Source organism: Scomber scombrus, chromosome 5 (genome assembly GCF_963691925.1).
Source record: "Scomber scombrus chromosome 5, fScoSco1.1, whole genome shotgun sequence".
Taxonomy (NCBI): domain Eukaryota; kingdom Metazoa; phylum Chordata; class Actinopteri; order Scombriformes; family Scombridae; genus Scomber; species Scomber scombrus.
Genome location: NC_084974.1, coordinates 25,535,430 through 25,559,845, shown reverse-complemented (window position 1 = coordinate 25,559,845; position 24,416 = coordinate 25,535,430). Strand labels below are relative to the sequence as shown.

General features: G+C 39.9%; 1 protein-coding gene across 1 annotated transcript in view; it reads right to left on the bottom strand.

Annotated features, from left to right (window-relative positions):
- dner (delta/notch-like EGF repeat containing) overlaps nt 1–24,416 on the bottom strand; it is a 67,475-nt gene that overhangs the window by 5,084 nt on the left and 37,975 nt on the right. The window contains exons 2-8 of the mRNA XM_062419909.1: nt 19,150–19,494; nt 18,950–19,047; nt 15,020–15,183; nt 11,189–11,337; nt 10,076–10,229; nt 9,071–9,184; nt 678–911 (exon numbers count right to left, since the gene is read on the bottom strand). Coding sequence (XP_062275893.1) covers nt 678–911; nt 9,071–9,184; nt 10,076–10,229; nt 11,189–11,337; nt 15,020–15,183; nt 18,950–19,047; nt 19,150–19,494 — 1,258 coding nt within the window. The remainder of the gene's footprint in view (nt 1–677; nt 912–9,070; nt 9,185–10,075; nt 10,230–11,188; nt 11,338–15,019; nt 15,184–18,949; nt 19,048–19,149; nt 19,495–24,416) is intronic.

Genomic DNA, 24,416 nt, shown 5'->3' with positions numbered 1-24,416 from the left:
GTCATCTGTCTCCCCATCCCAGCAAGATAATTGCAAGACAATGGGTAATGATAAGTCATCATTCCAGTCAATTGATCTCATCACTGAAGCCTCAGCATCAGTGTCACGATCACCCCATCTAAAAACAGCTCATCATATTTACTGCTACTCTGAGTACTGAGTCTGAGCCAGTACTGCAAGTCACTGTCCTTTTACTTATCGCAAACCTTTATGTGATAACACCAGATTTAGAGTGGAGATAAGGGGCAAAGAGAAAAATGGAAGGAAGAGAAGAAAATGTGCCTGCAGCACAAACACACACAAGCTGAATTTTTGAAAAAAATTGTAGTTAATTTCTGATGATTCATAGTGTTGTGAAGGAGGGTTCCCTCATCAGGTCTTCAACCCTGGTATCCCAGACCACAGATGACTGAACAACTCACCCAAAGTGTCAAACCTCCAAACCAACGGCTAGCGTGTCTAGTCATCTGTGGTCATTACTCTCTAGTGGGCACAGGCCTGCACTGTGACAAATAATTCAATTTTCAAGATTATCTAACAAATTCTCTTTTCATTACTTAGCTAATGTTCAATAAACAATGAGGTGAGCTGTCGCTCATCAGCGCTGTGACGTTAGTGGGCAACCAGACCCTTTACAAAAAGTGTCAGTCACTGAGATGTCTGACAGTGATGCTCACCTGGGACACACAGACACCTGTAGCTGTTGCCCACGCTGCGGCACACCCCGTGGGCACAGGGGTTCAGGGCACAGAAGTCCACCAGCTGGGCACATGTAGGGCCGGTGAAGCCTGCGGTGCAGCTACAGCCAAAACCCATGGGGCCGGGACCCTGTGCGTAGCACGTCCCGTTATTGTGACAGGGGCTGGAGGCACACGGATCCACCTTCTGCTCACATGTAGCACCCTGGAATCCTGCAAGAGGTATTAGAGAGAGAAGGTGAGTGAGAGATGGGAGGACAGCGAGGGGTAGAGACAGGAAATTATGAAAATGTCATATCGCTTCCACCAGTCTTCTGATCTATAATCGATAACTACGACACCATGTGTGCCTAATACTAGAAAGACATTTTAAGATATTGTAAATGTATCATTAACTTTGTCACTAATAATCTTGTCACAAAACCACAAGTGAAATGTACAAGTATTCTTATCTTCTACTTGTTGTTGTGCCAGTTCTGTCAGGCACAAGTCAAGTGAACTTTTTCTCAAGTTTTGGGGTGGGGGTGTAATGCAAATCAGGTGGCGCAGTGCAAGATGTGATATCCAAGAGCAGTCTCTTTCCTAAATGGATATTAGGAAAGAGACAGTGCTTACACTTCTGCCCACTGAAATTACCTCTTAATGCAAATAAACTTTTTCAACTTCAACATTTTTCATGGGTTTAGAGACCTGTACATATGAATATATGGTAAGTTATGTCTTTCGTTTTAATATATCTATTATAAACATTTAACAACAAATCAAGATACCATTTTTAATGTCTTTAAGGCACTGTATGTGCTTCATTACATGATTCCTACCAATGATGTCACCCACAGCTGCTTTTAGAATCTATGAGTACCTTCCGTCACAGAGGATTAAATCTGTACAGCCATCCGAGGGCGGCCAAAATCATGTGTTTGTGTTATCTGAAGGATGCGCTGAGCATTTTGGAAATTGCTATCACAATTACACATGCTACTTTAAGTGTGGGTATCTTTATTTAATCTCATGACACAGCACTAAGGACTAAAAATATGCAGCCTACACAAACATCTGTAATTTATTCCACACAGATTCTAAACTGTGCAGCGCAGGTGATTACAAGTGTAGGAAGCAACCACAGGATGACATTAGATGTTTTTTGTTGAAGCAGAAAGATAAAGAAGCAAAAAATATCTTATGTAAGGTAAACAACGTAGTTATATTTGCATTAAACAAGCTTGAATCCTGGTCACAAAATTAGCCTTTAATATTTTAGACTCAATGTCTTTTCAATGCAATTTTTTAAATTAAGTACTTTGACATAATCTGACTTGATTTCCATCCACAAACACAATATAATAATAATTGGTTTACAAAGGCAACTACGTTGACATTTTGGGCTCACTGTTTCGCATTCCTGCCAACATCATGTCTGTAATGTTTAGTATGGTGCTAAGATTAGCTTAGTGATTAACACTGAATTCAAGCTAGCCTGGATTTCTCCAAAGTTTTAAAATACATCTCCCAACACCTTTAAAACTCACAAAATAAACTGCATATATTTCAACTTTTATTAACAAAAGAACCATAAAAATGACAATATCTGTGGTTTTAGGAGGAACATCTGTAAATATTTTTTGAGGAACACCAATTTAGCTGTCAGCTCACCACTTCTGATTGACAAGAAATATGGCACCTAACTCCCCATTAAACCACAAGATAACATGATATTGGTGGATGGAGTCTGGCGAGCTCTTTCTTCCTGGTTCCAGTCTTGATGCTAAGCTAAGCTAATTGCTTCTTGGCTGTAGCTCCACTAACAAACACAGACATCTGAATGATAGATCCTTTCATTTAACTTTCGGCAAAAAAGCAAATAACTGCAACCCTTCCTCTGAGTCAAGCAATTCTTTTAAGCCTTGTCAATGAAGTGTTTTTTCTAGCAGCAGTTGTTGGAAGAGTCACACTAACGATTAAAAAATAGACTATATACCGTCATCATCTAACACCCAAAATTACCACCTAAACAAATTTGAATGTTCTCTCTGTTAGCCCTTCCTCCTCATTGTTAGATAGAAAGAGAATCCAAGTGAAGGCTTGTGCTTGTGTGTATCTCTGTTATTCTTTCTAATAAAGTCTGTTTATCTGTTCATGTGTGTCTGTTTTCTGCCTCCTCACACACTCCATTTTTCTTTTGTGGGTGACTCGTTGTGCGTTGAATCTGTTTCTCCTCCACCTCTTCTCATTAGCTTGTGAGCCTCCGCTTCTTTCCCCTATCCTCCTCTAAAAATAACTTCCTCCTGCTCCTCTTCACCCCTTCTCCTCCTCTGTCTTCACCTCCCATGAGAACTGCCTGAGGAAGACTGCTGTGTTCAGTGTGTACATGCACATACGGTGTGGTAGTGTGATATATTGTAGTGTGAGTGAGTGAGTGAGTGTGTGTGTGTGTGTGTGTGTGTGTGTGTGTGTGTGTGTGTGTGTGTGTGTGTGTGTGTGTGTGTGTGTGTGTGTGTGTGTGTGTGTGTGTGTGTGTAGGTCTTCTGATTTACAGTAACACCCTAGTAAATCCCTGCGCTGACTGCACACTCCATTGAGCTAATGAAGAGGTCTCTCCAAAGCATCCATTGATCTGCAAGACTTTATTTCACTTGTGTGAGGAGGACATTTATCATTCAGCAGCAGAGAGATGGGAGTAATCTGCAGCAGTCAGGCAAAATGTTCACCCAACGCTCTCTTTCTCTCTTTCTGTCCACTGCCTCGTTCTGTTTCATCCTTTCCCATTTTTTCTCCTCCGCCTCCCTCATATCTGCTCCATTTTTGCCTTTTTTCTCTCTTATTCGTATAAGCTTGCAAACACACAGATGCTAGCCCACGCACACACTTACACAAGCTCTTGCATAAATTTAATTGTATTTGTTCTGTCATGGTTTAATCTCCTGCTGTTTAGCTTCTGCACTGTGTGAGAACTTTTTTTCTTACACATCTCCACATCTTGAGTTCAATTTCCCACTCTGCCTTTCTCATTTTTTTGTTTATTTATCTGTCTCACTAAAGATGCACACATTAAGACATGGCTGACATAGAGGAGTCTGTTCAGTCCTGCTGCCGGCATTCAAACCTGCCAACACTAAAAGGAGTTCACAGTTTAAATTTAGCTGGCCCGCTCACTCCCCCACCCTGCTAGTTTTGACTGGAGGCAGTCATGGTACTGACAGTCACACTTTCTCTCCTGTCAGTGTGTGTGAGATAGATACAGAGAGGGGAAAATAAGTGAAAGGAAGTTAATGTGAGTCTCTGTTGAAGAGTCAGAGAGCAAAATTTACTTGAGCACATCCATAAAATTCATATTATTAATGGTATTTATACAGGTTTGAATTTATCACTCTATCTTGAACTGTGTGAGAGTGAACACTAGACATGAGTCAGAGTGGCGACCTCCATAAATACAGTACATTGTATAGTACAGCTGGTTGCCTGGAGATAATGTTTGTATGCTTTTAATGTTCTGTTATGGTAAATCAACCCTGTAACCATGCACAGATTTCTGATTGAAATAACATCAGAAATCTATCATGTGAAGTACTTAAGATGGTACACAAGAATTTACCATTAGTACAATCGATGAAAGCTATTATGTATTTATTCTCTTTTATGTAATAAATATCCAGATCAAGATAGCCCTGGATTATAATCAACTTTTGATTATTTGTGTTGAAGATGATCAAATGATCACACGTCTCCTGTCCACGGCTTGAATACAGTTAAGTTGTTCATTTTTATCGGCTCACATTAAAGGGATGTTGGATGGCCGATGTTAATCATGGTCAACGTTCCAAAACCTGAGGTGAACGTATGTAAAAATGCTCCCTGAAAGTCAAAAGCCAGGGCTTCAGGCAGCTCTGAATTCTTCATTGGAAATGTTACTTCTACTTCCTTCTTGTGATGACGTCAGATTGTGCATGTCCACAAATGGCTGTCCGTTCCATAGCCTTCATTGCTTAGTTTGTTCCACAGGTTTTTCCACATATTTCAGATCAGACTCGGGCTCAAACATATACGCATGTTTTTCTATACGCAGTTTCTATTTGGAGAAAAGACCCAAGAAAAAGAGTTGAAATCCAACTACAGTGTGGCATGCCAAGTCACAGTTTCCAGAAGCCAACCAATCAGAGAAGAGTGGACTCATCTGGAGGGGGGCCTTAAAGAGACAGGAGCTAAAACGGCTTGTTTCAGACAGACGCTGAACTGAGGGGCTGTAGAAAGAGCCAGTATACGATAAATAAGGAGATTTCTGACTGTAAATCATGCAAAGGTATTCCAGTGGAGCCCCAGAATATAAATATAGATCTCGAAATGTGCATGATATGTCACCTTTAAATTATTTTTTGGTAGGATGTTAAACCCCACAGGCCAAATTGATGTTAGTATGAATGAACTGCTAAATTCAAGTCTATATCTCACCAGCCCAAGTCTATCTGAAAATCTGTCAGTTTTCTAAATATGCTGCTGAGAGTGAAAAAAAACACGAATAAAAACATCACCTCCCTCTCTGCAGGGTGAATCTATTTGAATACCACTGCTTTGAAATGAAACAAATAAAAATGCAGCTTTTGTTCTAAACGTTGGCCTGGTGATCGCAGAGTTGATACATCCCTGGTGACAGCTGCTATAGTTGTCATGCCATTCATCATTTTATCTATTACCTGTGAAGGAACTATGTAGGAAAAGATTGGAAATGATGTATGTGGGTGTGAGGGGAATACTGGTTAAGCACTAAGTAACAAGCAGAAATGCTTATCTGTCCTCTGTGTATGCTCATTTGGCCGTTTGAGTTTGTTTTAATTCATTTGCCTACAGAGGACACTACTGTATAAATTAAGTCCCAATCATCACTTACTGTATCGCATTTTTATAATGTTCCCTCCCCAAAGAAACAAAAAAGCAGAAAAGAACTTGTCACTTCTGCTCCAACACAGAGACACGGACTCAGTCCTGAGGGAAATGGATGCAGGCAGAAGAACACAAGGTCTCATTTCTTATGTATTATCAATTCTCTTTTCTTCTTCTCCTCCTCTTGTTATCGCTCCCTGTTGTACATGCTGAAAGTTTTACACAGCAAAGGCATCTTGGACTTGGGGGGTTAATGAAACCCTTGTTTGTTACGAGAGGAAGCATTTCTATCATAGTGCACTATCTATCAAGTTAAAAACATAATTCTGCATGAAAAGTATCTGCTCTCCCCAGAGGTTGTGTATCCAAAGAGACATCTAAAACATCCTCCTCTGATATATTCATCAGTATCAGTGAGGATACACATCTTGCTACATATCTGTGTTTCTCTCCCTAACACACATATTTATTCCCTGAAGAAATGTCCAAACTATAAGCTCTACAAGCACTCAAGTGAATGCTTATCTTAATCTTTTATGGTTTGTTTGTTTTTTTTCATTTCAATTTAGTTCATTTTAGAGTAGAAAATAAAATAATGTCAATCCCATAATGTCTGTCTTTTAACCAAAACACAAATCTTAACCAAAATGTTTAATGGTCAACTGGCCTCTCTGCCAAAAGGGAGGTGAGTCCCCATAAGGTGACTGTATGAGCAGGATTATTGTACAGTACTAGTGAAAAGTTTGGACACATTTTCCCATTCACATCAATGAGAAAGTGTGTCCAAACTTTTGACTGGTACTGTATGTCTCTGTACTAACAAAGAGAGAGAGAGAGAGGTAAAAGCCAATTTATATACAGGCCTGCCAACCTGTACACATTTTCCATAGCAGTCAAGCATTTTGACATTAAAGTACGCTGGTGGTGCAAGTTGTTACTTTAAAGTACACAAAAAGAGGCTTTTTTCTTACACAGAGCCAAGACAGATGATGACAGAGATGTTAAGCTGGCATGATCATTTGTTCTCCTACCAATAAGCTCTCTACCAATAATTTTAAAAAAAATGACTAATGACAATAGCTTTAAATGTCAGTCATAGCACACTGTGTGCACCTAGAAGTTGCTGCAGGAAGCCTCCCAAATCAGTAAAGCCTGTATGCCAACTTGCTTGTAAAATTACATTGACTGTAAAGCCTTAATTTTTTTTGAATGAAATGAACTCCAGCACTCACAGGTTTGATATACATTTGACTGACAAAACAGGCGTTCTAATCACGATTGCTTGTGATTCAATAGCGCTAATGTTAGCTAACAGCGTAGCTAACAGGTTGTCGCTAACTTCGGGGCTACATAGCGCATTGGTGTCTTTTCAACTGCCAAACTGCTGACACATGTGTTTACATTATTCTAACTTTACCAGAATGCCGTGCAGGCTGCACATTAGCCAGCAGTACATTTAGGAATGGCTTAGCCTTCTCTAACCTAAATTACCCATCGCCTCTGGTCACATGTACACAACCAGGCCAGCTTCTCACTGAAGACACTAATAAGTGAGGAGAGGAAGAAAGGAAATGTCACCACGATATATTGAAGGAGAGAAGTGAAGGGAGTGTGAGTGTGTGTGTGAGTGTGTGTGCGTGTGCGTGTGCGCGTGCGGCACTGTGTAGTCTAAATTAAGTACACAACATGTAATATATGTAATTATGTACAATTATTCACTGTGCAAACAGCAGTGATTCACATCTGGCGCAAGTAGGTCACCAAAGTGGTACTCACAAAATTCTTCCAGGGTTGGCAGGTCTGTATATATTGTGACGTCCGTCTATCACTCTGCCTTCTGCTTGTGTGATTGGTTTCGCTTCCTGGCTCAGGAACCAATAGGCAGAGCTGGCGAGGACATTAGGAAACTACCTACTATTAACTAGCCTATTTAAGTGGTTTCCTCTTCGACCGCTTTCTCTTCCTCCCTGGTCTCCACTAGCTATGTGGGTTAGGGTTTTGAGTTTTGTTTGTACACTACACTCATCCAAACAGTACAGCTGACATTATTTTGTTATTTTACCTTAAACAATACATGTCATTTTAGAAAGTTTATTCCTGTGTGATTCACTTTTTTGGCACAGACTCTGAGACAGTTTGTGACAAATGAGTGGAGCTTTTCTTTTTGCTGACCAGTTACTAGAGATATCCTGGCTCATGCTAATTATTTTTATTCCTAACAAGAAAACAAATTCAAACAAACCACAGCAGCTGCTGCAATATGGAATTAAATTACTGTCTAAACTTACTTAATCAATTGACAATAACAATTAAAGTTGCTTTTTTTATGTGGTTCTTTGTTTTCATGAACCATAACTGGTATGAATGTTTATCGGTGGTATGTTGAGTGGCTTAATAGCATGTGGTACTACTGATTGTCTTATTGCAAAGTATGACATGTTCTAGTACTTAACAAACTGATTAATTATTCATTAAACAGAAAAATTGATGGGGTGTTACAGATTGATTTACCCTGCAGCTACTAGATAAACAAAGCGAGAGGTAATTTGTCCAAAAGTCGAACTTCTGTTAGACACAGAACTAACTAATAAGCTCATGAAAATTTCAAAAGCCCTCCTTAGACAAAATCTCCTTCACACTAATTAAGAGGTGCTGCCACAGTTCTCATAGTCACCCTTACCACTGTTTCTGTGAAAACAGACACACATATAAGCAGTGGATTATAAATTCCTTTCGTCTGTGGAAACCTTGTTTTTTTTAGAAGTAGCAGATTAACAATAAAGTCAGGTGTTGTGGTGTGAGCAAGGCCTCTTCCATATCGAGACCGACTGACTACTGGGAGTTGCACCTGGAACAATGGAACAGCCCTCCTGCCAGGTTTTACATCCATCTGTTGTTTCTTTATGTAGTGAGGTCCATCGTTACCCAATGTTTTCTTTGTATTTTGTCGGTGTGTGCATGTATCTGTGTGGTCATACACACTCTGTTAGCACTACTGTTGATACACGGTGTACATTAATGGCAAACGAGCATGCTCTTGTTGAGAATTGCTCAACAAGATCAGCAGAGATTTTGCAGTCACAGATTACCCCAGAGAGGCTGATGCAGGTCGCTGAGGCTATGAAGACTAATTAGAATAGAGGAGGAAGGTTTAAATTAAGCAATTCAGTGGCACAGATACTGTTAAACACGCAGCAGACAGTGCATATTAACTGGAATCAGACAGATGAAAACACCCTCACTATAGCACAGTAGTTTTTTTTTCTTTTTTCACAAAGACACAAACTTCATGAGCTGTTGAAGTTTTTTTTTTGGCAGACGTGCAAATGCAACCCAGGTGTGTGTATCTGTTGAATAAAAATTTACTTTGTGTTTCAAAACAAATGCCTGAAATACTGCGCACACTGTTCTATATTTAACACATACAAGCCATGTATTTTTGGCACTCATTCCTTCTGACACGCTTTAGTTCCAGTGTGCAGTGACTGTTTATTTACCTTCGGGACAGTAGCACCTCGGCCCAGCCAGGCTGCTGAAGCAGGTAGCTCCATTCTTGCAGGGCTCAGACAGGCAGTGGTCAACCAGCAACTGGCAGCGTTCCCCTTCATAACCTGAGAAACACAGACAATAAAGCAACTTGATTTCTTACATTGATTACATACAGCCAAACGCAGCTAAAAGCTAAAATTGTGAAAAACTCAACTGCAGCACAGGCCCCTGATTTAATAGTCCAGAGATAATGTCCATGCAGTATTTATGTATTGTATTGTATTGTTGCAACCCAGAACAAATCCAACAGTAGAGAATAGTAATTATAGAGCTGTAAAACTAAGCACCATTACTAACACAATGTAGCATCCAAAGATATAAAACATTTTGTTTTATTTTGCATTTAACATGTTTGATTGATTATGTTAGTTATGAAAAAATATATGGCTTATTGTTGCATGTAATTGGTTGTCAACTGTCAATGTTACAATTATACTTTCTTTGAACCACATGCAGCAACCACAGTGGCTTATTGTGACACTAATAAAGAAATACAGAAATGCAGATTTGCAGCATGTAAATAATTAAGTATTGTCTTTAAAATGCACATTTCAGCCACCAAGTTATATTTGACATTGCTGTTTATTGTCGTTTTTCTCATTAGCTACTTACGCAGGCCTTGTTAGCACAATTCCCTAATGAGAAGTGATGTGCAACCAGTGGTCACCTCTGGCATTTACCTTCATAACAGAGGCCTTCACTTCAAGTCCCTGTCCCCAAATAAATCTGACAAGATCAAAGGTTCAACACACTCTTTTGTTATAATTTGGTGATTTTATCAAAGGTGTCTTTGTCTTTACATTTGCAAAGCTCTAGGACAAACAGTCAGTGACTCTCCAGTGTGTCTCCATGAAGTCTTACATAAATGTGCACAACCCTGAAATCAACACACACAGGGGCTTGAGAGAGCATGAAGAAAGGTACAGTGCACAGATGAGCCCACATGAACAGACCTGGTGGGCAGGTGCATGTGAAATTGCGTCCTTCACCCCCCTGTCTCACATCAGTGCATGTGCCGTTGTTGCGACAAGGTCGGTGGTGGCAGGCGTCGAATTCCTCACAAAAGATTCCTGTGTAGCCATCCTCACACTCGCAAAAGAAAGTGCTCTACAAAAACAAAAACACATACACACACACACATGTAATTTTTGAAATCAATGAACCTGAAAGGTGAAACATTGGGAAATAAATATCACAGGAAGAAAAACTTGTGAAACAGAAATAATGAGATAAAATGTTTCAGTAACCGCAGCAGCAGTTACACAGAGTGATTTTCTGATATAGTGACGGGAATGATAATGAGAAACTGGGAAAAGACAGAAAAAGCATGAAAAGGTTTACAATACTTCTCTCTTTACCCGCTCACCCACTGCTAGTTCAAAGTGCGGATACAAAGGGGACCAATGGGTCTCAAGTGGTTCCTTGGACTTTCTCTGCAGTGTCATCTGTCTCTTCAAGTGCTAAATTAGAAACAAGCTGATCCAAATGCATTTTTTGACAAGCAGCAGATGACAAGCATTTAAATAAGGCTTATTTGGTCATGTAGCACTGCTGTAATTTGGGGCATTGTGATGTGTAATTTTGTTCTATCGTAGCTTTTGTTGTGTTGTTGTCTGCTCTGCTCTGCTCTGTTCTCTGCTAAGTGAAGCTCATAGAGACATGTTTCCACTTATTATCAAAGGGAGTTTACACCACTGTGTGCAATGATGCATCTCCAGTGAGAATGTTACAGCAATAACCCTGTTTTTGCTTACTTTGCTGTTGCATTATTATTGTGTTATAAGGTTGTTGAGTGAGAGATATAGTTATTCAACTTATTTCAACCAATACTAATAAACTAGTAACACACCTGACTGAATAACATTGATCTATACAGATATTTGGGTGATTCTCCAGATTTCTGAGGGCTGTTAGCTTTATGAAATTTCCTATTCTACTATAAACTGATACAGCAGCATTTTACTCCTTCGCCTTTCAGCTCAGCTTCTTCTAATAAGGCTGAAATGTCATCTTGATATGAAAGAAACATCTTGAGTTTTGAGTGTCTCATATCGTGGATTTCTTACCTCAGAGGGCTGTGTTATACATTTGCCTTTGCCGGAGCACTGAGGGTCACTGAAGCTGCTGCCGGGCTCCACACAGCTGCTGGCCTTCACTGTCAGGTTGAGACGCAGTGTGACCTCAGGGACTGTGGGGGCGCCCACACGCAACACACCTGCCACAGAAGAGATGAGGTGCTTATGGACAATTCATGTAGCATTTTTACTAATGCAGCAGCGTTTTATTCTAAATATATTCCCCACCTTGATAGCTATTATTAAATACGTCATCTAATGTCTCAAAATTAAGAAAGGAGAAGAAATATAATATGAGTAATTTGTTAAAACAGTATTTTAAAATGTACTATGGTTGTCAATTTGTAAGTTCCTTACCTGAAAACTACAATTTGCTGCCATTTTTAAAGGGTTATAGAATGTAAAACTGTATTAACCATGGCGATTTGGAATAAGGACAGTTCAGTATGCACAATGGACATATTGTGCACCTCAAATCCCATTGCTGCCTCCTTCATGTGCAAATCCCACAGCAAAGGCTGCTGTAAAACGTCCCAGTCCCAGCTAGGCTGAGTTAAGTCTTCATTTTACACTCTCAAAATTTGCATACAACAGGCGGTCCAGCCCACTTTCTGGACTGGCAAGTAAGGACCGAGAGCCGCGAGAAAACAAAGAGGGAAACACTAAAATCGAGAAGAAAAATGGCAATCACTCAATCATCCCCCAGCCTCAGACAGAAGAGCTGACTGGACTGTTTATTTTGATGGCAATGTCCCAGCTACAGTTTGGTAAAAACCTGAACCTGAACCTGTGGGTCTGCTTCACCAGCCTGGGTCAGTACACCTCAGGACTGGCTACCAAACCTTTCCTGACAGAGGGATCAGTGCCAGCTGTCTGTGGCAAACCTGCAGTAAGGGAGATGTAAGAATTTTAAAATAAAGTTCTGTGTGTTTCCTTTGCCGTTTAGCACTGGCTAACACTAACAGCAGGTTAGCATACAAATACTGTCATTACTAGTTTGGGAATCAGTCCCCACCACCAGACTTCATCTGTGGAGCTTTCCACAGTGTCATCCTTCACTTTGCTCCTAAAAACAATGCTGTGCAGGTAAATTAAACTGTGGTTACTTAGATATTATGAACATCTGTACAGTTTATGCAGTTACTTACTTATGTTTGATTTTCTCTTTACTGTACAGGCCTCTACCTGGCTGCTCTACATTACAATGAAAATGGTGACTGAACACAATCCACCACATCTGCTGGAGACCCTCCCTTCAAAGTGCAGAGGCAGGAAGAGATGATACAGAGCCAAACCAGTGAAGACCAAGTCGTCATTCTTTAAGTATCACATTCCTTTATTTTTCACCCAAAAACTTTTATAATGTACATGCAGTATAAACTATTGCTATTCTGTTTCATAAAACTTTCAACACACAATAAACAATCTAGAAATACATTTATATACCTGAGATAAAATATAAGTTAAATAAAGTGTAATGTGCCATTATAATAAAATCTGTTGAGTGACAGTGTCACTGTTTAGTGACACACAACATAAAAATGAAAAAAACCAAAGTTACATACCCTATTTGGAGACCTCAGAGAACAGTTTACATTATCAAAAAAAAAATCATTTTATAACCCCTTTAACTACACACAACTATAAACTCCCCTGTGGCTTAAACATTTAAGAGAAGAACTGATGCAGGCAGCTCCTCATCATGACCACAATAGCCTGCGTTCCCCTCCGTCTTGTCTCTCTCTAAGTTCAGAACATTTCTTATTATCCTCAATCAAAGCTGACAGCCACACAGGCACTGGGATAAAAATAGCCTCATAGTGAATATTAACAGCCATTTTTTAGAGTCTGATGCTAGCCAATGAGCTGCAAGCACACCGATGATGAGGTGCAGACAATGCAAGCCCCTCAGCCAATCGGCGGCATCCAAATGACCGAATGATTGTCAACCCAATCACATCGTACACCAGACCTGCACAGTCACTGTTCCTTTAAATGCTCGATCGTGAAAGCATGAAACAATCAGACACGATGACGTGCAAAAGAAAGAAATGCAATGTCACTGCTCCTCCCTCCTTACTGATGCTACACAGGGTTTCGCAGCACGCAAGTGTCTGCGCAAGGTCACACACCTTCAGGCCTACATGCTACACACTTCAATTAACGTGTAAAAATATGAGTCAGTCAGTGTGAACATTATTCATTTAGTATCTAGCCCGAATGCTGCACAAAACCACAGTGCGTCTTCATCTTTAGCAATTTGACCTTCACTCTAACCCCCTTCTGTATCCCCTGTCCCTCTGTCTTTTTCTCTAATCCCTTTCTGTCTTACCCTGCCTTCTTTCCCCGTCTTTTTCACTTTCACTCCTTATCTGACTCTTTCTCACCCTCCATTATCCTTCCTCCCCTCTGATTTACCTCCCCAATGTCACCCCCCCACTCTCTCTCCCTCTCTCTCCCTCCCTCTCTCTCTCTCTCTCTCAGGCTGTGCTGCCACAGAGTTAGCAGACATGTCAGGCAGCATCAAGACATGTCAAGGTCAGCAGTGAAACAGCATCAGGCATGTCGAGCACACACAGAGGTCAGCCAGTCCTTCAGTCAAAGAGTTGTCCCCCTCCAGGACCAGCTGTAGCTCACGCCACAATTTTGGCACAACCGTGTGAATACTCTTTCATAAAAATCCACGTCTGGGTGTGTGTGCGGTAGTGAAGCACAGATGGAATATCAGCATAAATATCTGTTGTTTTTTCTTTCAATATGCAAATATGATATTCTGAATCTATATGCAAATATTAAGCATTTCTCCCCAATGACATGTCAGGAATAAACACTGTAAATACAATTTATTCAAATTCATTAATCTTCAAATGTTTTTGGCTCGCTTGTAAATGAGCTCTTTCGAGGTATTTCAAAAATGTTTTAGCTTCTCCGTAGTTGTTAGTTGAACCATGAGAAGTGGAACTAAATCTAAATTAAATGATAAAAACTAGAGATAATCATAGTATAATTAAAATGAAGCATTTCCCCCTAAACTGTAACTTATTTTGATAAAGAGAGGAACGGATTGATTAAAACACACTTCATATGACAAATAATTCATCTGTGTTTCTGTGCACTCAGGTGAATATTCATCATTTTACCTCTCAAGTGGTCATTATGTTGGTTATGGTGGTCTGTGACATCAGTTTTTATGATTTTAATCACATTTTAAATAATCTACACAGTTTTTTTAGCATGTAAGTTGTTACATTAAGTTCCAAAAGCTACAAAAACATATTAATCCAATAAAAACTTGAAAAGTTGCTTTTGTTGCATTTTGATGAGTTACAGTGTGCTATAACATGGACTAACTACATGCATCAGTTAACTAGAAGAGCCTACAATGCTGGTGTTTAGCATGTTCACCATTTTAATTAGCATGCTAACATATGCTAATAGGGTGGTTTGGTAGTGACATTGAGATTAAGCTTATTTTCATGAAAACCTTGTCTCTCCAAAACAAGGTAAAAGTTTAAAGCAAATGTATCAGTTCAGTTATTTCAGTTAGTTTTTGTCACTTTACTTTTTGTTAGCTTCGCCACAGCATGAATCACCTTCCTGCTGCTTTCGTACTGGGTTTCCTTCTATAGCAGCAAGAGCAAAGCTGTAATTGATAACAGTTTCCATGCCAACAGCTCTACTGTATGAGTGTATATTTGAGTTTTAGCTAATAAGCTTTATTTTATGTCACCCATTTTTTGACTGTATGATAAAACAGAGGTGATATGAAAACAGGTCTTTGATAGTGTTTCATATATTTTATTAAGATCTGAGATGACTTACTGAGGAAATAGTTCTGTCCCAGGGGCAGCGAGTGGTCTGGCACCACAAGTCCATCAAGGGCCTGCAGGAACCACACTGTTGTGCCATTCAAAATGGAAGAACGGAGGAAGCCCTCCTCATTCACACGCCACAGCACTGGGGCTCCACTGGCATTTACCACCACCCTGGTTGAAGGAGAGAGACAAGTCAAGAGAAGCGGGCTACAAGAAGGGAAATCTGATTGCTGTGGACTCATTCAGTAGATAAAGCTCTACACATAATGGATTGCAGTAGATGTTACCAAGAAATACTTTTTGATCCACAAAATATTAGGAACACAATCCACATATTGTATATTGTTCTTTGGGTATTATTTTATACTCCCAGTGAGCACTTGATTCTTGATTCTTGTCAGACATCTTAAACAGCATTAAAACGTCAACAAAATCGACTTTCAAGATAAGATAAATTAATTATTACTCTATGTGAATTTCACAACTTCTGCTAATCCTTATTTAATAAGACATGGCTCTACACTCTGCCACACAAGGTGCTCATTAGCAGCACAGCAGTAGAGATGCTGACAGTCAGGACACTTTGTCCCATGTTTGAACCCAGGACTGATGACCGGAGGACAATCTTCCTGTTTGTTACCCCACCCTGGCATCATGGCCAGGTCCAGTGAGTAATAGCTGCCAGTGATCTGACTCAGTGGGAATTGTGATGTTTCTGTGGAGACACTGTGACCCTCATGAACATAATTGTGAAATACAGTCATTGTGGTCAGGTGCTATAATTCATCATGACCTAAGACAGTTTGTACAAAAGAGAGAAAGATCAAAACGGACCAAATGAGAAGAGAAGAGTGTGTGGTCATTTCAGTACCACAACTGATACTTTGATACTCAAATGTGATGCATTAAGGTATGATATCTGTTAAATTGTACTTTTTACAATCAAATTGTTTTCATTTTTTATTGCTGTTGGAAGGTTTCATGCAGACATGAACAGATTCTGGAGAGACAACCACATCCTGCCATGAGGAAGTGATCAGACACACAGAATCAGCATTTAATGGCATTTATGCTCTCCAGAGGATGAACCCTTTAAAGTTTGGACACTGCATGAGCTTTCTTCCAGTTCTAATCCTCATGTTGTCAAATGGATGTTTATGGTGTTAAATTTATGGTGGTAAATACTTGATATAAACAGTACATCAACAATAAAATAATAAGTTTTAGGCACTGAAAAGTAAAGTAGGCATCCTTTCAAAAAATTATGTTTTTTATCCATCAATTAACTTCTTATGTAAACAGAAGACATCCAAATCAAATCAATATCTGGTGTGAGCACACGTTGCATTCAAAACAGCACCACCCCTCCTCAGTACACCTGCACACACGTTTGTTTTCAAGGTTGTTTCTGCATCTTGGAGAACTTTCCACAGTTCCTCTGTGGATTTCAGCATCTCATAATGCATAATGGATAAGAATCTAAACTCTAAAGTGCCTAAAACTTTTGCACAGTAGTGTACCTCTAATATAACTAATACTGGACACACACAAGGAAACCATACCTATTACCAAGAAAACTTTGATAAGGCTGAAGCTAATAACATCTACATTTTCAGAATATATGCCTGACTCAGGTATATGTTCATAACAACCATCAAAAGGGACAAATCATTTATCTAGAGTCAACATTTCTGACAATGCAAATGGTATTTTGGTTTACTTCACCTCTCACTTCCAGTAAAACCATGGACAACATGAACCAAGAGGATCGATTATCTAACGGCAGGCCTGTTGTGGTTGAGGCTGCCCATAGGAGGACATTGAGGAGGCTCATAACGCCATCAGTAAACATCTGAGTAGATCAACTCATGGCGTGTTTCCTGCCAGAGACACTGAGCTCCAACAGCTGCCAGCTTGCTATGGAGACAGCAAAGACCAGAGCCGAGCCAAGCTGGATCATCACACTACGAGTCCTCGTGAAAAAAAGAAATAGCAGCAAAGTGAAATCTGTCAACCAGGACTGAAGCCTCCCACCAGTAAAATGTTTCTAAGTATCCTTCTAACCTCACACCCACATTTCAAATAATCATTCCCATGTTACAAAAAATATGCGACCCACTTTTGGCAGAGATAAAATGCCATCAGAAGAAAATAGAGAGAGCAGAGTTCAGTACATAAATGGAATATATTTTGGGTCATGTTCATGAGTCAGGGAAAGTTGAAACGTCACAGGTGGACTGACGTGATGGTTGTCCCAAAATCTCACTGAAAAAAGGAAGCCGTATAAGTCTGAAGGTGAAGCTGTGAGCAGTGACTGAAATAATAAAATTGTGGACACGCTACTCGCAGCTGAAATGAGTTTTCCTTTGCAGGGTGTCTGGGCTCAGCCTGCGGGACAACATGAGGAGCTCATATTACTGAGGAGCTGCCGTTCCTTTCAAGCTGAAATGTGTCATTTGAGATTTTGGTTGTTTTCTGCAGATTAAGAAACACTTTGAACTTAATTAACTTTTCTAACTATAACATTAGCTATAGCTACCTTAAATTCATGTTAAATCAACAATCATCAGCGAGAAATGAGAAGCTTGCTTTAGTTTACCTGTGACTAAAACTAAAGACCCTTTGTTTCAAAATTAACTAACAAGTCTGAGTGATAAATCTGTCACCATTATTTTTCTAAACTGCATACAGGCCGTGTGAGGACTGAAAGCTCCACAGGCATATACAAAGTGGGGGTGGGGCTCAGTGAATGGTTGTTATTACTAAATTAATTTCAAATCAATTAAGTTATTAAGACAAGAGATACTCAGGAGTAATACTCAGCATCAGTGTTGTTAATATTACGACATAATATTGTAGTCTATCTGTAATTCTTTCGCAAACACACAGCAGAGGTATGACAACCACTCTCTCACTCACTCTCTGCAGCCTCTTTGCGATTCAAGAGCTTTATTACATTATTATCAGCATCTCTAAATCGATGTCACTTTTGGATCAGTGTTTCATTTCTAAGTGGTGCGTGTGTGTTTGTATGTAAAGTGTCCTTCACCGCCTGCATCTGCGTCTGTGTTCAGGTGTCGTGTGTAATTATACAGTATGAAAACAAAGCAGCGGCAGTTGATTAACTCACAGCTCCCAGTCTGCAATGGTGAACATGGCCCTGAGTCGTGCCTGCCATCTATAATGAGGGGCATGAAGGACGACCAGTATTCACCTTGACCGTAGCTTCTGCATAATTCATTGACCTTCTTCACAGAACTATTGTAATACTGTTATTATATATTTATATACTTATTAAACATGTACTGAAAAGATGGAAAGCACCTGGACTGGTGTAACACAGTGTTTCAGGAGCCACAGGTCAGTCATGAGGATATTTGAGTGGTAAGACTCTATCCAAACTCTGTGAAATGTTGCAAACAATTACAAAAGTTGCTGCATGGCAAGTATGCAGATAAAATGCTGAGCAAAGCAGCTTCTATTTTAAGATTTCTACATATTCTTTATGGTAATTATGCATAAAGCAAACAGCATTCTTAATTGTTATTCTTGTTGATTAGTGTCTAAGAAAAACAGGGCAAATTTTTATCAATTAAGGCTAGATTCTAAGAAAAGTTAAAGTATGCTGTATATATACTGTATACTCAACGCTCTGTGTCTCTGAGCTTTTCATGCTGAAAATTTAAACCCTATTACACATTTAGGGTCAGAGTGTACTAACCACATCCTGTACATTGCAGTAAGGTGAGGACCTGGTCCCATGGATGAAAACAAAAACACTGGGTGTTACTTTTCAAAGGAATATCTTTTATGGGTCCTGCACACCTGCACAGGTGTTTCCATTTATTCTGGCTGATTACAGTTGCTGTAATTAATGGAGTATTCCTTTAAGGAGACAGACAACAGTCATCAAAAGGTACTCTAATGGTGCTCTTACTTTACAGCCGTTTCCTCAGGCACCTCCAGAGACAGTGTGAGAGTTCCTGATGTCAGCTCACACAGCTCACTGCTCACACAGTGCAGACCCTCCGTCACCTGAAGGAGGACACACACATACACACATAATATATATATATATAGATTCTTAAGATGAAGTCTGCAGTAGCAGCAGCGCGAGATCGTGGAAGTTTGCCTCACCCTGTCTGCCTCCCATGGCACCACCAGCAGCCTCTGCCCAGGTTTGGGTTGCCATGGCTGCAGGGTGGGAGGTGTTGTTGTTGTAGTGGAGGGGATGGTGGTTGGCTGTGGTGGCTGAGTGGCGGCTGCGGTCGTGGAGGCGACGGGAGTAGCCAGCTCAGGAGCGGAGGGGGTGGCGGGGTCCCAGTCTGCAGCTGGCAGGTCCAATAGGATTTGATCGCACCTCTCCCCCTCATAGCCTTCACTACACTCACAGGTGTAAGCCCGTTCCCCCTCCTCCCCACCATTGCTCCGGCTGCAGTTTCCATGGAGACAGGGGCTGCTGGCACACGGGTCTGTGAAAAACTGAAATAAGGGGGGAAATAAATATAAACAGGGGGAAGTCAGTGAGAGAGACAGAACAAAAAGAGTATTATCTAAGTGTGTTTTTCACCCTGTCTGCACTGCTGTCTTCCTGTCATCTGCACTGTCTGAGCAGGTACTTCTTTTTTTGTCACTTTTTTTCCGTTCCTCCAAGTATCAATCTTTGATTCAGCCTCATTTTATACAGGCTCACAGAGTGGTCCTTCAAACACTGAAGAACAAGTAAATGCATATTGTAAGTAGTCAAAACTCTCAGCTCCTTCTTTTATTGCTCTCTGACTCAGCTTCCTCTCTTACACCCTCCGCTTTGCTCTTTCCTGTCATTACATTGTGAATCTGTGTTAATAATATAGTGTTGCAGGCAGACTCGGCCTGTGGCATAAACAGTATAAGCGAATAGTACATCCATCCATAGGGGTGCCTGAAATGAGGCGAATCAAAATAATATTACAAAAATTATCCCACAATAACATGACTATATTGCATAACCTATAAAAAAGGACCTTATTTTGCCTGGTAGGTATAGGGGAGACTTTTTGGTTTTGATATCATGACTCAAAAACCTCTTGAACCATTTGAATGCAGTTTCTTATGTAAGTAACTTGTATCTGTGTTCTACTTGTTAATCATCAAATGTTTACAAGCAATGTTAGAGTCACAATATTGATTGAAATACTAGAAGCCAATGTAACATCTGCCCCCATGCGCAGCCACAACACACATAACACACAAAATACATTCATGTAAATACCAAGGACCACAATAAACTCACAAGAATATAGATTCAGTTAAAACATTTAATATCCATTGAACAATTAATTCCAGTTGAACTAAAACAGTATAATTAATCATAATTATGTAAATATAAAAACAATTTCTAATGAATAAGCAACATAATCATCCCCCCCCCCCTACACACACACACACACACAAATAAAATAGGATCTCCCTTCATCAACATTTTAGATATATTTAGAGACACCAGTTTGTGTCTGGCAGGCAGAGAGGGATCATCAGACCATCTGCATAATGACTTTCATGGTTCTGTCTTGTCTCTGATTGGTGCAATTTGAGATGTTACAATTGCCCCCAGTCTACTCCCGCTGATTGTGTGTAGAATTTAAAAGGATATAATGAGGCTTAAGTGCAATTATTGGCTTGGTTTCACCAGCAGCAGTTTCTTTATAAATATAATGTAACACCCCATGGTCACATATACTCCTCTCTTCAGATGCACTTTTGAAATATATTAATCCCATCCCTGCAAATCCTGGGCCACCTGCAGACACCTTCTCCACCTCAGCACCTTCCAGCGATGCAGCATCAAAAGCACTCCTGTCCCTTCCACCTCAGACAGACCTAGAGATGCAACATCAGGTTCTTTAATACTGTTATTATTTTGTGGGGGGTTTCTTTTATTTGTTTTTGTGAAATAAAGAACATATCCAAGACATGCAGTTTCTGTGTGACTGTATGAACATTGGTGATGGAATTGGCTGCGATGAACCAGCTTAAATGTTGCCCAGGGCACCAAATCACCAAATTGGTCAGGGAAGGCTCTGGTTGCAGGGCTACATTTCTCTATCCCTTCTGTAGCAGCTCTTCTGCACTTTATATTTTACACTGGTTGAGGCAGCAATATGACAGGGGACTCCCATTTAAGAGTCAGGGACTGGAGGTCTTCATTTAGTTTAATTATAATTCTTCATCAGCAGATGGTACAGGTGATGGTATAGATGATTGGAGGTGGATGATGTGAGGATATGAGGATATGTGGGTGTGTGTGGTTTATCATTTAAGGAAGCACATTAGGGAAAATAAAATTAGCCGGCTTCATCGCCTGTAACACTTTAACCGGACAGGAAGGAAATCATGACAACAACAAACTTAAGTACCGCCCTCAGTCTTTTTAACACCTACCATTCCCCCCTCACTTTCATATACACACACACACACACTGGCATTTCATTTCAAAACAAGGTTTCCCCCATCATGCAGCAATAATAAAAATGCACCCTGACAGTCTCCTTCATGCTGGTTTCTCTCGTCAATAATTGATCATATTTGGAGCAAAACATTCCTGTATGGATGTTGAAGGTGAAAGAGGACAAAGCCATGCTTTACAAAGCTTACTGCCTGACACCTTGTACTTTTTCATGGCTTTCAGAGCCTTCTTAGGCTTAGGAATGTCTATAATCCGGCTGCTTCTTTTTCTTTTTTCTTTTTTTTGGCAAATTCACTTAAACAGCCTCAGGTATCTGCAGCTCCAGCTGTCCGATTTAAATGTTTTCAGATAACGGTTTTACTGACACCAGGAGAAAAACAAAAAGCCATGCTGGAGCGACGGTGAACAGAGGGATGTTAATGATGCTCAGACCTAATCCCTTGGTGCATATAGATGTGCATATGAGTATGTGAATGTACATATGTATGCTTGTGTGTGTGAGAGAGAGAGAGAAAACAGTGAGAAGCAGAATAACAGAGCGTCATTAGCAGTCCGCTCTCTCCACAACCGAGTCACAGCTCATTAGTACTAATCTCTCTTAGGTTCTAACTTGCGATGCCTCTATCAAACTTTCTCTTTCTGGTCCAAAGCACAGCAGTCCCATCAGGCCACTCTGCAGTCCTCACACAGTCTCTTGTTCTTATCTCCACCCAAACAGCACCAGGGATTGACTTTAACCTTAAACCTTTAGAGACGGCAACATCGGCTTGCTTGGGTTACAGGAAACATTTGAGTCCAGCTCTTGGCCTTTTTCATATGTCACTCCTGATTTCTCTTCCATCCAGGCTGCACATATACTTTGATAAAGCAGGAACATCTGGACTAATACAAGGCTGCTGATACAATCTAAAGTCTGTCTCAAAATAACATGTCACATTTATCTCAATATAAATGTAACAATTTCTTTCATACATCATTAAATCATTTTCTTGTGCTTTTCAGATATTTGTCTGAATTAACAACACTGTAATCCTTTAATGATTCTGGTGATACTGACAGTAACAACTTATATTTTATTTTATTCATAATTTCAGTAATTTTTCAAGCAAAAATGCCAATTTTTGCTATTTTTGGGTCTGATCAGGCCAATTAAAGATGGAAACTTGGGCTCTGGAAGATTGTTATGGGCTTTTCTACAGTTTTATGAAATTGTTTAGAGTAGCTTCTTGCTCTTTTCAAAGTCTGAGGCTGTGAGCTTCTCCTCAAACAAAGCATGGATCCCACCGCATGGATCCCACAAATACATTAAAAAATCTTTCCAAAGACAAGACATTTATTAGTTTATGACTCTGTGAAAGTGGAAAAACCAACCAACCAAATCATACACATTTAGGCTTTCTACATGATCTGCTTTTGATAACTAATGTAATAAGTAGATTAATATGATTCTCTGAGCCTCCCCTGAAACTGTCTGGAGCTCCCTGAGGATGCCCACTTTAAAAAGCTTTGCTTGGACTAAATGATGAGTCTAAGAATATATTGTTAAGATATTGTAAATAGCAGCCCTTGAAACTGAACTTCTGCACTGTTGACTGATTAATCATCTGGTTAAATTATCTGTTGAATTAGATTCAGACTATTTAGTAAAAACGGTTGGTTTTGGTCGGTATGAGATAAACAATGTTAGTAATTTCACTAATTTTGTTCATCATTCATCCCTAACTTGTTAGTGGTATAACTATTCAGTGTATATGACACTTGCTATGGTTCTTGGTATCATTACTATTAATTTATCTTGGGCTGCATGATTTTGCTCGTTACGCTTATATGCCCTGGGCTCTGGCAAAGCATGTGAATCAATTTCTTCTAAGCAGCTGGTAATAACCCATATTAGTCCCTTTATCTACAGTATATCCCCACATGCAACAACAAACAGAACAGAGTGACTCTCTGAGGCTAAATTAATTGCTACACCAGGTGCTGTGATCTATTTGCTAATTTGAAATGGCCGCCCTGAGGAGGAGGATCAATACAGCCAGATAGAGGGAAACAGCAACGTTACTGAAGCTATTGGTGCCATCAGTTTAACCTGGTGGAGGAGCTGGGATGAGTCTGTTTCTCCAGCTGTATCTCTCTCTCTCGCACACACACGTTCTTCAAACTCTCGTATGGAGACACATTTATGCATATGAACGCATACATATGCATTTCTGCACAGTATGTTTTAAATAGACTGCAGTGGTGAACGGAGCTCAAAAGACACAAAAGAAAGGCAGCATGCGGAAAGTCAGCAGAACTCGAGCTGTAGGCTTATTCATTTGGAAGGTTGTAAATTAAATATGAACCCCGGCAAATGGATAATGTAATTTAGCAGTGTACACACAACATGTGACCACTATATTACATCCTCATCTCAACATATCAGTTATGTAAGTGAGAGAAGTCAGACGCAAACGAATGGCTGACTAAGCCTGGTAAGAAACACATTCTTACAGTATAATTTGTCCTTTTAGAAATAATTGCAGCCATATGTCTTTTGTTGTGTTGTGATGCACCTAAAATGCCGTGCGGGCACTGCCCCTTGAGATCAACCAAACAAACTGAACTGTGTCTTTTCAGAGCGTTCACCTGTACGCCTGACAGCCTGACATGTCTGACAATTAACAAAGATGTTTACGGTGCCACATTGTCATGAAGGATTTCACTGACGCGTTCACGGGAAGTGAAAGGTTTATGCTCTGATGTACCCAACAGATGTGACGTGTCGTGTCACTGAGCTGAAGCTTCAGTAATGAGAAAAACAAGAAAATTCATACACTCACATTATTTAAAAAAAAAAAAAAAAAAGGTCAGCTCAAAAATTGGGCTTATCTCCTCCTCCTTGCCCTCTTAAGGGCATGTAAAACATTCTCCATAATTTAACATTTGATATCTGCTTAATAATATTATCTTTAAAATC